The sequence below is a fragment of the Lygodium microphyllum genome, chromosome 3 (genome assembly GCF_053477565.2).
Source record: "Lygodium microphyllum isolate KBCC chromosome 3, Lygodium_microphyllum_v1.1.10, whole genome shotgun sequence".
Classification (NCBI taxonomy): Eukaryota; Viridiplantae; Streptophyta; class Polypodiopsida; order Schizaeales; family Lygodiaceae; genus Lygodium; species Lygodium microphyllum.
Genome location: NC_141137.1, coordinates 56229487 through 56242224, shown reverse-complemented (window position 1 = coordinate 56242224; position 12738 = coordinate 56229487). Strand labels below are relative to the sequence as shown.

General features: G+C 39.0%; 1 protein-coding gene across 1 annotated transcript; it reads left to right on the top strand.

The window, feature by feature from the left end:
* Window positions 1–3896: 3896 nt before the first annotated feature.
* Window positions 3897–7840, top strand: LOC148038367 (uncharacterized). Its single transcript, XM_087675413.1, has 3 exons — window positions 3897–4083; window positions 6287–6580; window positions 7512–7840. The coding sequence occupies exons 1-3, from the start codon at window positions 3901–3903 to the stop codon at window positions 7539–7541; spliced, it is 507 nt and encodes a 168-aa protein (XP_087531539.1). The 5' UTR covers window positions 3897–3900; the 3' UTR covers window positions 7542–7840.
* The last annotated feature ends 4898 nt before the right edge of the window (window positions 7841–12738 follow it).

Here is a 12738-nt window from a genome sequence, read left to right as displayed (position 1 = left end):
CTTCTCTCTTGTGGTTAAGATGACCACCCTGCGCTTAGTCTTGGCTTTGGTTGCACAGCTTGACTTAGATCTATATCAGATGGATATCAAGACGGCTTTTCTACATGGGGACTTGCATGATGAGATCTATATGGATCAGCCTAAGGACTTTGTAGAACCTGGCAGGGAGCACCTAGTGTGCAAGTTGAAGAAGAGCTTGTATGGCTTGAAACAGGCACCTAGGGAATGGTATCATAAGTTTGATGCCTTTATGCAGTCACAGGGCTACAGTAGGAGTGCTATGGATCCGTGTCTTTACACGAAGAAAGACCGTGATGGCAGTTTGCATATCTTGGTACTCTATGTTGATGATATGCTGATAGCAGGGAAAGCTCATGATGAGCTAGATGCTCTTAAATCTCAGCTGAAGAAGAGCTTTGAGATGAAGGATTTGGGACAGGCCTCACATATACTTGGGATGCGCATTAAGCGCGATAGGCATCAGGGGCTTTTGTATCTCTCACAGCGGGAGTACATTCATAAAGTCCTTGAGCGCTTCCGCATGCAGGACGTAAAGCCTATTGGCTGTCCATTACCTTCTTATGTGAAGGTATCACAGGCCGATTGTCCATAGACAGATGAGCAGAGGGCCGAGATGGCCAAGATCCCTTATGCTTCAGCCGTGGGCAGTTTGATGTATGCCATGATAGCCACTCGTCCAGATATTGCGCATGCAGTTGGTGTTGTGGCACGCTATATGGCTACACCTGGCAGCAGACATTGGGATGCCGTGAAGGGTATCATGAGGTACCTGAAGGGCACAACAGATATGCGTATTTGCTATGGCAGCCAGGATACAGGGGTCGTGGGGTACACTGACTCCGATTATGCAGGACATGCAGATAGTAGGAAGTCCACTTTTGGCTATGTATTCACCTATGCTGGAGGGGCTGTCTCTTGGATGTCCAGGGTTCAGAAGTGTACGGCTTTGTCTACCACTGAGGCCGAGTATGTTGCAGCCACTGAGGCTTGCAAGGAGGCCATATGGTTAGGCCGTCTAGTTGCTGACCTTGGGATTGATGCTATACCTACACTGCATTCGGATTCTATGAGTGCCATTCAGTTGGCTAAGAATCCGGTCTTCCATGCGAAGACGAAACACATTGAGGTGAGGTATCACTTCATACGTGGTGTTGTGGAGGACAAGTCTGTTGACCTTGTCAAGATCTCCACTGACGAGAATCCTGCAGATCTGCTCACGAAAAGCCTCACTACTGAGCGCTTTGCCTTCCTCAGGAGATTGATGGGCATTGGATGAGATGTTGCCTTTCCTCATCCCTTGTACCTATGTACAGTTGTACTGTCTTTTTCTTTTCTTTTCTCTCTCACTGGGGCAGATTCGCCTTTAAGTGGGAGGTTGTTGGGGGTAAAGGCGCCTCCGCCGTGCCGCCTCGTGTATTACTACACTGACAGTACCCGCCACTGCACACTGCAGGTGGCGGGCGCCCGTCACGTCACTTTATTCTTTATTCTTTTAGTGACAGTTTGAATAAAGGAAGGCCCGGTCACACATTGTGACTGTTGGAGTTCCCATTTCTTGTCTCTCTCTTTCTTGCTCTTGCTCTCCCGCCGTAGCTCGCGTGCAAGCTTCCATCCTTCTCACCTTTCAAGGCCATCGGCTTGCTGTTGTCGTATCGATCTCAAATGACTTACATAGTCCATGGTATGTACAGATGTCTCTCATAAGAGGATCATCACATGCGATCCATTGTCAATCCCTGTGAATTGGGATCTCCTACCAAACAGTCAGTATATTCACTGTTCTTCTTCATGGGCGCTGAACGCAATCTTACTTTTTTCGTTCTCCTTTTTTTTCTCAATATCTATGCTTACTATGACTGTGGCTGGCCAACTCTCTGCTTAGACTTCATGGATACAACCTGTGTTGAGAGGGAGAGAGAAAGAAAGAGAGACAGAGAGAGGGGAGGGGGGGGGGCACGGCAGGTACGAAGGGCAAGGTTGCAGGATTAGAAAAGAGAAAGATATTCTGCTGGAGCTGACTTGCGCTGTTTCATTGTTCCGCACAAGCTTCCCATGGCGACAAGGTCTTCCTTGCCCTCCCGAAGCCTCGAACACACCCACAGCCATCTTTAACAAAACCTCTACCTCTCTCTCTCTCTCTCTCTCTCTCTCTCTCTACTAAAACTGTCCCACCTTTCATATATATTCAACAGTTTCAGAACTTAACATAGCAGACACGACGCCATTTCTATGTTCGTGAATCGTATACATAGATTCTAGAGAGCCTGGACTAACCGTCCTCTCTCTCTCTCTCATTTTTAGGATGCCTCATTTTTAGGATGCTCCATTGACTTCAGTAAGTTCCCATAACAGTGATCTATTTTAGTCACCAACAAGTGGACACATTGGCTAAAGATGATGAAAAGAGGACATGTGCACATTGGCTACATGTGATCCAGGTGTAATTATGTCATATATACATCCAATCATGCCCTATCCAATCACATTTGTATAGGGCATGATTGGATGTATATAGGGCATGAAATCACATATATATAATTAGCTTTGAATGATTAGATGTATATTTGTAATACTTAGAAAGAAGTAAAGTTGGTAATGTATTCAAACAAATACTAGCTATTAAGAGGTTTGGTCATATTTAGGGACTTTATGAGAAATGAAAAATATGTGCGTTTATTTTTGCATCTATAGGCGCGTTTATAAACACGGATATATAGACGCGTTCTCTATACTAGCGTAAATAGATGCTTTGATACACGTGCTTATAAACGCGCCCGCTTTTTCGCGTGTACAGTGCGCGTCTATAGGGCCTTTCTCTTGTAGTGATCCTTGACAGTGGTCATGAATTATGAAGGTATGTTATGGAGTTTGAGGACCGTAGACACCCTTGGCTTGATCCTTCGTCTTTTTGGGGAAATAAGGGCGGAATTATGTCCTATCTATGCCTTCTCTTCCTTGGGCATCTTTTTAAGCTTCAAAGGAGCTATTGAGCAAGTATTTAAGGCTTGGATTAACTCTCAGACTATGATAGTTTCTAGCCTAAATTAACTCCTAAAAATTAGCCTAAAAGTAATTCTTTCAAAAGGAAAAGATTTCCAATGTTTGGTGGGAGACATGGCTCAAAAAGCTCTATATACGGAACACCTTATGGGTTGCCATTCTCAATCTTGATTCTAGCCTTTTCATTTCATCACCATCTCTGCCCCTTCATCAGATGTGTTTCCTCTTCTCTAGTCACCTTAGAGCCAACTTGCACTCATCAAAAGCTTATTCTTCCCCACATTGGTAACTCCTTCATCAACTCATCTTAGTCTAAGTCTTTTGAGACACGAAAGCTGGAGGGTTTTGTAAAATCATTCTCATTCTTCTATACACCCTTTCTTCATTAAGCATTCATTAGATTGTGTTTATGTGTCATACACATTGTGCCTTCTTTGTTTGACCTATAACATGTGACTTGTTACAAGCCCTATATTATAAGTGGACGAATGTTGTTATGGGAGTCAAGAAATGGAAAGTTCTTAGAGGCAAAGAGGTGATATGTAGTGGGATGGTGGTTAAAAGCGAGGGTGTGAAGTAGATGGATTTAGCGTTTGGGCTAAATCTTACATAACCATGCAACTCAATTGAACGTTGTAGTATTATGTAGGTAACATTTATTATCGTGGCTCTTTATGAAGCTGTTGCAAACCTTCTACTATAATGAATAAATTCGCGTTTAAAATTTAGGGTGTTTCACGTTTATAATTGGAAGCAACTACCGCGAGAGAGAGAGAGAGAGAGAGAGAGAGAGAGAGAGAGAGAGAGAGGGCCATGCAGGGAAGGATGAACGTCGCAGCGACGGTGGCTGTGGTGGTGGTGGTGGTGGTGGGCGTGGGCATGGGCGGGCGGCCTGCCCATTGCGATGGCGGCAAGGACTCCTCCTTCAATCCGGGGCTGGGCCTGATTATGCCCCTCAAGAACTACTCGCGCTTCGTCAGTATCGCGGATGTCTTCAACCTCACCCTCATCAACCTCCCCAACATGTTCACCCTCTTTGCACCTACCAATGACGCCTTCAAGGTATGCATCGCCCTTTCATCCATCTCTCTCTCTCTCTCTATATGTGTGTGTGTGTGTGTGTGTGTGTGTGTGTGTGTGTGTGTGTGTGTACCACTAGAAATGAAAGCAAATTGTAGCAAATTGAGAGCAAACTTGTACAACTCATGACTATAAGAATATGAAAAACTGAAAGATATAAGAAGCCCTAAAAGGTCGCCCCAAGATCTCCCTCATAGGGTGCTTCAACGTGTGCTCCGACACATGAAGGGTCGTTTAAGAGACATCTATCAGTGTTTTGCAACGATCACTTAAATAATTGTATGCAACCTTGGATTGTTGGGGTTGAAGTCCCCTAAGTCTTGATCATGTTGATTAACTAAGTTGTGTGGTCCCCTCTACTATGACTCCTCTCATAATGGTCATGAAAGTTGTTATAATCTAAGAGTGGGAAATGAGCTAGGGTGTTCCTTTGAAGTGGTCTACACAAGCCATGTAATGGCTAATGTGTAGCTTGTCATCATAGAAAGAGGCCCAAAATCTCAATAAAAGAGAGTGAAATCTCCCCTTGATTTCATAGTATACTTGACATTTATAATGCTTCATGTACTTTAGGTTACATATGGCATAGTAAGCATGTGTGATGCTAAAATCTCCAAGGGCAATACCTACTTACCTTTGTCCATAGGTGGTAAGAAGAGGTGTGGATTTGTTCAATGGCACTCCTTCTACCAAATAATCTGTTACGTGGACACACATTGTGTGCCATATATTGGGCATATAATGATGCCATCCTACATAGTTTAAAGAAGGTGGTTTCTATAAAAAGGGATTCTCGTTCCCAAGATCTAGTGGGTGTGAACCATGTCCTTTGAATCTTGAGACAAATAGAGTGTGTAAGAGAGAGGGACTCATATCTAATGTTTAACTGGGAGGCATGTTTAAATAGGGATGAGTACTTAGTTCCATCTTGCTAGTTTGTTAGGCGCATCATGTTCATTTAGCTTCGCACGAAGAACCAAGATGGAATAGATATGGAAGTGGTTGCAATGTTGTATGGGATTAAGACCTACATTGATGGAGATCATGGTAATGTAGTAAGATTACATGTGATATGGGCTACAAGTTGATACTTCTTTTTATGCATGAAAGTGATTTTTTTCCCAGCTTGTGGGTGCCCATTTATTATTATTTTCTAGCATAAGGACATTCTCTTGAACTGATAAAGGTGAATCACCAAAAATTTGTTTGGGTTGGTTTGTTTCCTTTTCATTGGGAAACATTAGAAGTTGTACCATAAACTATATTGATCATCCCTCAAGATGATTGCAAGTTTATATATGGACTCATATGTGTCCATAAGCTTTGAATTTTATAAGCATTTATTGCAAGCAAGAATAGGCACTTTTCAAAAGGTTGAATAAAATGCGGTGGGAATAGTTCCAAGGTGCTTTAAGGCCTATTCTATATTCCATGCTTTTAACCAGGGTAATTTAAACTTGGAAATAGGCAAATCTTTCCCTATCACCTTTTGGTGATAAAATGGTTGATGCAAAGTACATTTTTAAACACCTCTCACCTTAAAAGAGAGGACTTTGAAGTGTAATACATGTCTTTTAGCACTTACACATCACTTTTGATTTGTACGTGTTAGTATGTCCATTGAAGTGATGAATAAAGAAGTTGTAGGAAGCCTAAACTGCACAATTCACAAACATAATCCATGGAAACAAATGATTGAACCTTATACACGTTAGTCTATACATGCTTTAACCTACTAGCACTCCTAAAGGCACACATAGGAGTTAGAAAACTTTGCCCTTGAAGTAGAATACATGTAATTTGAGGTATCCATGCGAACACTTTGACTTCAATCATAATAGAATGCATTGCCATGATCAATAGATATCACCTCATGAGACAATTTACTTTTATGTTCTTCTTTTAAGAAACTAAATTTAATTGATAAAAGCCTCTTGATATGTGTATTTTAGTCTTTATGTGTGTTATAGCTTCATGTTGTAATGCTCTTAGATGTGTCTCTATGCTGATATATGTGCATTCGCACATGCAATGTTATGCATGTCTTCTTATTATAGTGATGCAAGCTTGATAATCTCTTTCTTTTTGTGCTAATGTAGTTTCATAGTTATATTGTCTTGCCTAGTGAATATCTTATCAATGGATGTCCTGAAACTAACTCATTTGTTCTATTTGCTTACATTAGAAATTTCAAGGATGTCTTGTTGGGTCTAACATGAATAAGACGGCAACACTTGCTCTCGCTAAGTATCATTTTATTCGACAACCTCATGACTTTAGTAGTGTCATGGACACGGCTTTAAGACTAAACCCTTGGAGGCCGCACACACTCTATAGAGAACAACAACTCAATATAAGTGTAACGAATAATGTGGCCATGATCAACAAGGTTGCTAAATTAGTAGATGTGAATGCGGTGAACTATCCAGCAGTGTCAATACATGGAATCAACACAGTCTTAGTTCCTCTTGGCATTAAGGTACAACATTTCACTTTCTTCAGCTCTAGTCCATGAACTTGATACCATAATAATTTTGTGAACTTGAATGACATGCTTCCCTTGAATTGGCATCTATTTTCAACAAGTATATGTGTCGAGCATGTTTCTGAATAGAAAGGAAGGTCTATGCATTTTTATTTGTGTTTATGTCTGAATATAAGAATTTGTTCTATTATTTTATTTATTTGAGGTACATTCCTTGTAAGCTCTTGTTCTACCATACCATTGAACTAATATAAGCTTAGCTCCACATTGTGGTAGGGAATTAAGAAGATGTATGCAAAAGTCACTTGTTAGTGTAAGAAAAAACTTCACATGTATATCTAGAAGTCATATGCACAATTGAACATAAGATCATGTAGATGTGAGAGGATGTGAGATGAAATCATTGCCAATGCTTCCATAATTTACCATTGGAGCATGTTGATGATAGTTAAGCGCGTTTAAGCATGGATATAGGTACTTGCTCTACTTGGACACAAATACTTTTAGCTACTCATACTATAGGTCGACGTTAAAAAGGAATCCTTAAAGCTTGCTAGAAGAGTATAGCTTTTTCAATGTTTGATGGCTAGAAAAGGCTAAAAAGACCAAGCAATGAGAGCTCTAGTTGGACTAATTGTTAATTTAGGTGGTCAAAAATAATATCAAGCACTACGATCTCATGTGAGACATGCAATGCTTAGTCAAGGAGAAAGAGCATCTTCCCCAAAACTAGCTAATCCGGTGAGATGAAAATGAGTCCTAAAAGATGACATTGAATGCAACATGCCAAGAGGTTGTAGCTTGTAAGAAGCAATGCTTCAAGCCTTGGTCTTTAAAAATTATACTTATGTTTCAAAAAGAAAACATCTTTAAATGTAATCTCTCGAAAGTGTTCCCTAACCTTTAGAACTTTGTAATTTTGTAGGTACCAACAAAATGTGGTGCTACCAAATAATTTGTGGGTTAGGCTATATGTTGGTCAATGAAGTCATTCCATGAGTGAAGCAAGTATGAAGGAAGATTACTAAATGTAGAAATTAAGCAAATATCTCCGGATTTAGTTGGAGTTGATGAGTAGGTTAACAAAGATGTCCTTTAATGCATGTGAATCCAATAACTAAGGTGAAAGAAGATATTCCTTAACACATCTTGAGTTTCAAGAAATTTGTAATTGTCATATGCTACTTCCAAAACACATGTAATGCCCTGGATGTAAAACGATATATGAAATGGATCATATAATTTGGAGTTAATCTGCACTTGAAGTGTGAGATAAAATAGCTCACTCATGTTATGAAAAAAAACCACAACATCATCCTTGCTTTTTGTTAAGAAGGAAATGGTATAACTTCTCCTAAAGTAATGCATCTTTAGGACATGCAATGCATCTTTTAAGAAGGAACTTTTTGGTATACCTCTCCTCTAAAGTAAAGAGTTCTCAAGAAAGAGACAAAACAATATGATATCACTTCATCATTGAATACCATCGTGATATAAAATAATCTAAAGCCTTTTGGTTTCATTTTGAAACCTTGGAGTAACTTGAGGAATATTACCTTATAATCATAAAGTTACGTGGGTTGATACTTCTTGTGATCATAAAAGATGTGGATTATATATTCTATAAAGGAAAGATGATTTCTCCCAAATATTGAGATATTTCAATAATGTGTACCTAGATTTCTAGATTCTCAATGATTCTCTTCATGATCTCTTAGAGGTAATATCAATTGCATGAATGAGAACTTTTTGGGTGAGCCTTTTCTTGCGAATTTTGAAGAGATGATGGCAAACTTTCTCTCATAAATGTGTGTGTGTGTGTGTGTGTGTGTGTGTGTGTGTGCACGCTTGTGTATGCTTGAATCTTGTGAGGTAAAGCATGCATTTAAACATACATGAGGAATTCACCAATGAAGTCATGCGGTAGTGAGTAATTGCTTGTGCATGCTTGAATCTTGTGAGGTAAAGCATGCATTTAAACATACATGAGGAATTCACCAACGAAGTCATGCACACACACACACACACGCACACACACACACACACACGCACACGCACACGCACACGCACACGCACACGCACACGCACACGCACACGCACATGCACGCGCACGCACGCGCACGCGCGCGCGCGCACGCACGCACGACACACACACACACACACACACACACACACACACACACACACACACACACACACACACACACACACACACACACACACACACACACACACACACACACACACACACAAAGCTTGTGAGATAACACATGCATCTAAATGTATGTGAGGCATTCACCAACAAAGTCCCAAGGTAGTGAGTAAGAGTTACTTATTGACTCTTTCATATTTATAGAGTTATTATAAGGATAAGGAATGAAAATATTGAGTTTTCTCTCTCATAGGATGCCTTTGACCTAATCTTGTGATGCATAACATACAATTCATCACATATTAGACATTGAACAACAAATTCATTACATATTCAACAACAATTATTGATTAATACTTCACACTTTAAGAAGATACTAAATTAAACATATAAAATGGATTTGAAGAGGATTCCCTTTCTAATACAACATTGACATACCAAAGTTGGCCAACTCCAAGAATAAAGTTCACAAAATCTTCCATAGCAAGAATTTTACTACCCATGCACATAAGTTTGCAATACATATAATGCGCTCTTGCCATGGCTCTAAAGAAACAAAATACAAGGTACTTATATGCAAGTACATTGCCATGTAAGGCCATCCTTTAGAGTTTTTAGAAATGGAAGGTTGGTTTATGAACATATCTTCCCTTTTGATAGAGTCCCATGGCACACAAAAAGCTAAGATAGATGTGTTCACAAGCAAGGTACATTCTATTTTCCTTGGTGCAAATTTGAAAATCAAGGCAAGTGCACTTTGGATGGGTTGTTGTGTACACTTGATAATTGTTTTATGTGCAGTCACTCTTCATTCCAATAGTCTCATGTATGCCCTCTTTAACTACCCTATGAGTCAAAAGAGTTTCATCCATGATTAATGCATGTGGTTATCCTCTTTTTTGCATCCTTTGATATTCATATCCTCCATCTCATTTTCTTACTACCACCACCTCTCCATCAACCTCACATGTTGCTGCTACTTTAGCTACATGATCCAAAATCTCACATCCAAAAAATTGGTCTCTCTACTTCAACATTGATCAAGTTTATTTCCACATCCACTAGCCACACAATGCGAGTCTAGTAGCTATTCATATGTTTTTGTCTAGATGCTTTGCATTGTTGGAGTGATCAAAATCACATGAATGGAGCCTTGTTACCTCATGATTTGGGTGCATCTTGATGGCACAAAAAGGAAGTGTTGTGACAGTTGGTGTGTTTCCTAGTATACTTATTACATTATCTAAATTTTTAAATTTAATCAATCCATTCCAAGAATTTCACTCTACTCTTCTATATGGTCCTTGTTATTTCCCATTTAGTAGAGGGTGCTTGTTGCTCTTGAAACTTCTCTTTGAGACTAGCCCTAGAAGTTCCCTTATCCATGAATATCTTTCTAGGTTTGGCCAACTCGACTTGATCTTCATTAATATACAAATTCTAAATGATGATATCATTTTTTAGTTAGGTTGTCACTTCCTCCAAACAACTTCATGGTCACCTTTCAACACATCCTTTCCTTAATATAATGGCTTGCTAGTCATATTTGTTTGTCAATTATGCCACCTTTGATGGGTTGGGAGCTTGTGTCTGTTGTACTCTATCTACAAGGTTTTGAACAAATATTCTAGTAGAAGCTTCTCCTGCAAGTGCACTTTTTGTTTTGCACATTGCAATAGAGAATTTGTCATGTCTGAAACACATACATAGTGTAACTCAACCACTCTTTTATATCCTTGGCCAACAAGCTGATTGCTATGCTTTGACTCTACAAGATAATTGTGTGGAGTCAAACTTTGTGTTGTAGATAACAAGTTGTGTTCTGAAAGCACAAAGGCCTTATCATCTATGATGTTATGCTTTTCAAGTAGTGCAATAATGCACAATTTCTAAATGTACCATTTCTATGTCCTCTCCAATGTGCACTTCATATTTCCCACCAATAAAACAAACTATCCATTATTGGTATGTTAGAGTGTCTTAGGGTGAAATTTGAATAACTTGAGCTTTGATTGTGTTACTTCTTTTGTTGAAGCTAATCTCTATTTTACATATGAGAGCAAGATGTTTTGGTTGTTTTTTTTTCATACATAACTCTTCATATGGATATGGAGACTTTGTTCATATGTAACTCTTCATACATAACTAGAGCAAGTTGTTCTAGTTGTTTTTCTTTTGCATATAACTCTTCATATGGATATGCAAACTTTGTTCCCAATGAAAATTGAAGGCCTTTCTTGAAGATGCATCACATTGTTGCCACCCCCATTATATAGACTGAATATGGATATGTAGATTTTGTTCCCAATGAAAATCCAGGACCTTTCTTGAAGATGCATCACATTGTTGCCATCCCCATTGTACAGCCTTCTAATTGTAGCCCAATTAGCTCTTGCCTTGACTACTATGAATCCATACAAATCTCTAAGGCATTCTTTTAGTGGTTTAACATGGTCTAAACAAAACCTAAGACTTCATAATTTGCCTTTCATCTTGCATGTGGCTATCATCACAAGCGCTTGAACTCTAAAAAGAGACATATAAATGGTTACTCAAAATAAATGCAAGATAGAGATGTATGATTTAGAATGAACACAATTTTTATCAAAGTAAGAAGGGATCACTTACATCTCAAGAAAATTTGACCCATCTAATTACTCCTTGCGTACCGTCAAATTAAACCCAACAACGCATGGGACCCTCATCACAACGTCTTTGCATCTTATTGATGAGGTCAAAACCTAAAATGGGCCCTTTGTGGACATTTGGGAGATGAAGCACTTCTTGCAAGGTTTACCTTATCTTGGAAATTTGCTACCTTGAAAAAATCATAGATAGATTGCTTCTTTAGTAGCCATATGCTATCAAGGACACTACTACTCTAGCAATATGTTGGATTCTCCTCCATTATTATAGTCGCCTAGTTAAGAGTAAAATAATAGACAATGATTTAACATTAGTAGAAGGTACATTGATATACTACCCATTTAGTAAGGGGAACCATTTCCTCTAATAAGTATGGCAAGGGGAACTATCCATTTAACAAAGGGGAACCATTTCCTTTAATAAGTTTGGCAATTCAATAGATGCCATTTTTTAATTTTATTCTTATCATTTAAATGTAAGAAGGTAGACATAAGAAGCCCCTTAAATATGCTCATTTTTTATCTTTTTTGGATCAAGGATCTTATCTCCTTCAATAGCCTACCTCCAAATCCCTTGTTCTCTCAAGGACACATTTCAATGTCCCTAGCTAGAAAACATACACATGTAACCTTGTATGGATCATGTCTTAAAAAGATCTCCTTGTGTGCCATGGCATAGTATACCTTACATGGAAAAATCTACATAGAAGTGGCATGGAGCTTGCAAAAGTGGCACAATACTTTTTGTGTCCCACCTATTGCAAAGACTCCAAGGCACATAGTTTTTTGAGACACCCTTTAAAGTATGCATTATTAAAAGAGCCAGAATTTAGACAAAGTGGATATTCGAACCTCGTAAGAGTCAAATGCAATGAGTAGCTCTCACAACTCCATCAATTTGATGGCCTAGATGCATTTTTTTGGTCTATCTATGCGAATTAGACTTTTTTCCCATCCTAATCATTTGTATTAACACCTCGTAGGTTGGTGGAAAATCCAATTTTACATCCCCACCATGAATAGAATATTGTTTGGGCTTAATTATAGGAGCCTTACAATCACGCTTTCATTACTGCACTTTGCAATGCTCATTGCATCGTTGAATGCTAAAACTTTTGAGCCAAGTACCTATATTGGGGTGTTCTTATCACTTGAAACCTCAAGAGTTCTTTCTCTATGAAGCTACCATTTCAATCCATTCTAGTAGCAAAATAAAATATGTGAAAGAAGAAGGCAAGAAGCAACAAAATTCCAAGGGACAGATGAAATCCAATTGTAGAATATATTTCCCATGTTTGAGCTTGAGCTAATCTCTATACAACATATGTATCCATGCATAAACTATAGATATGAGG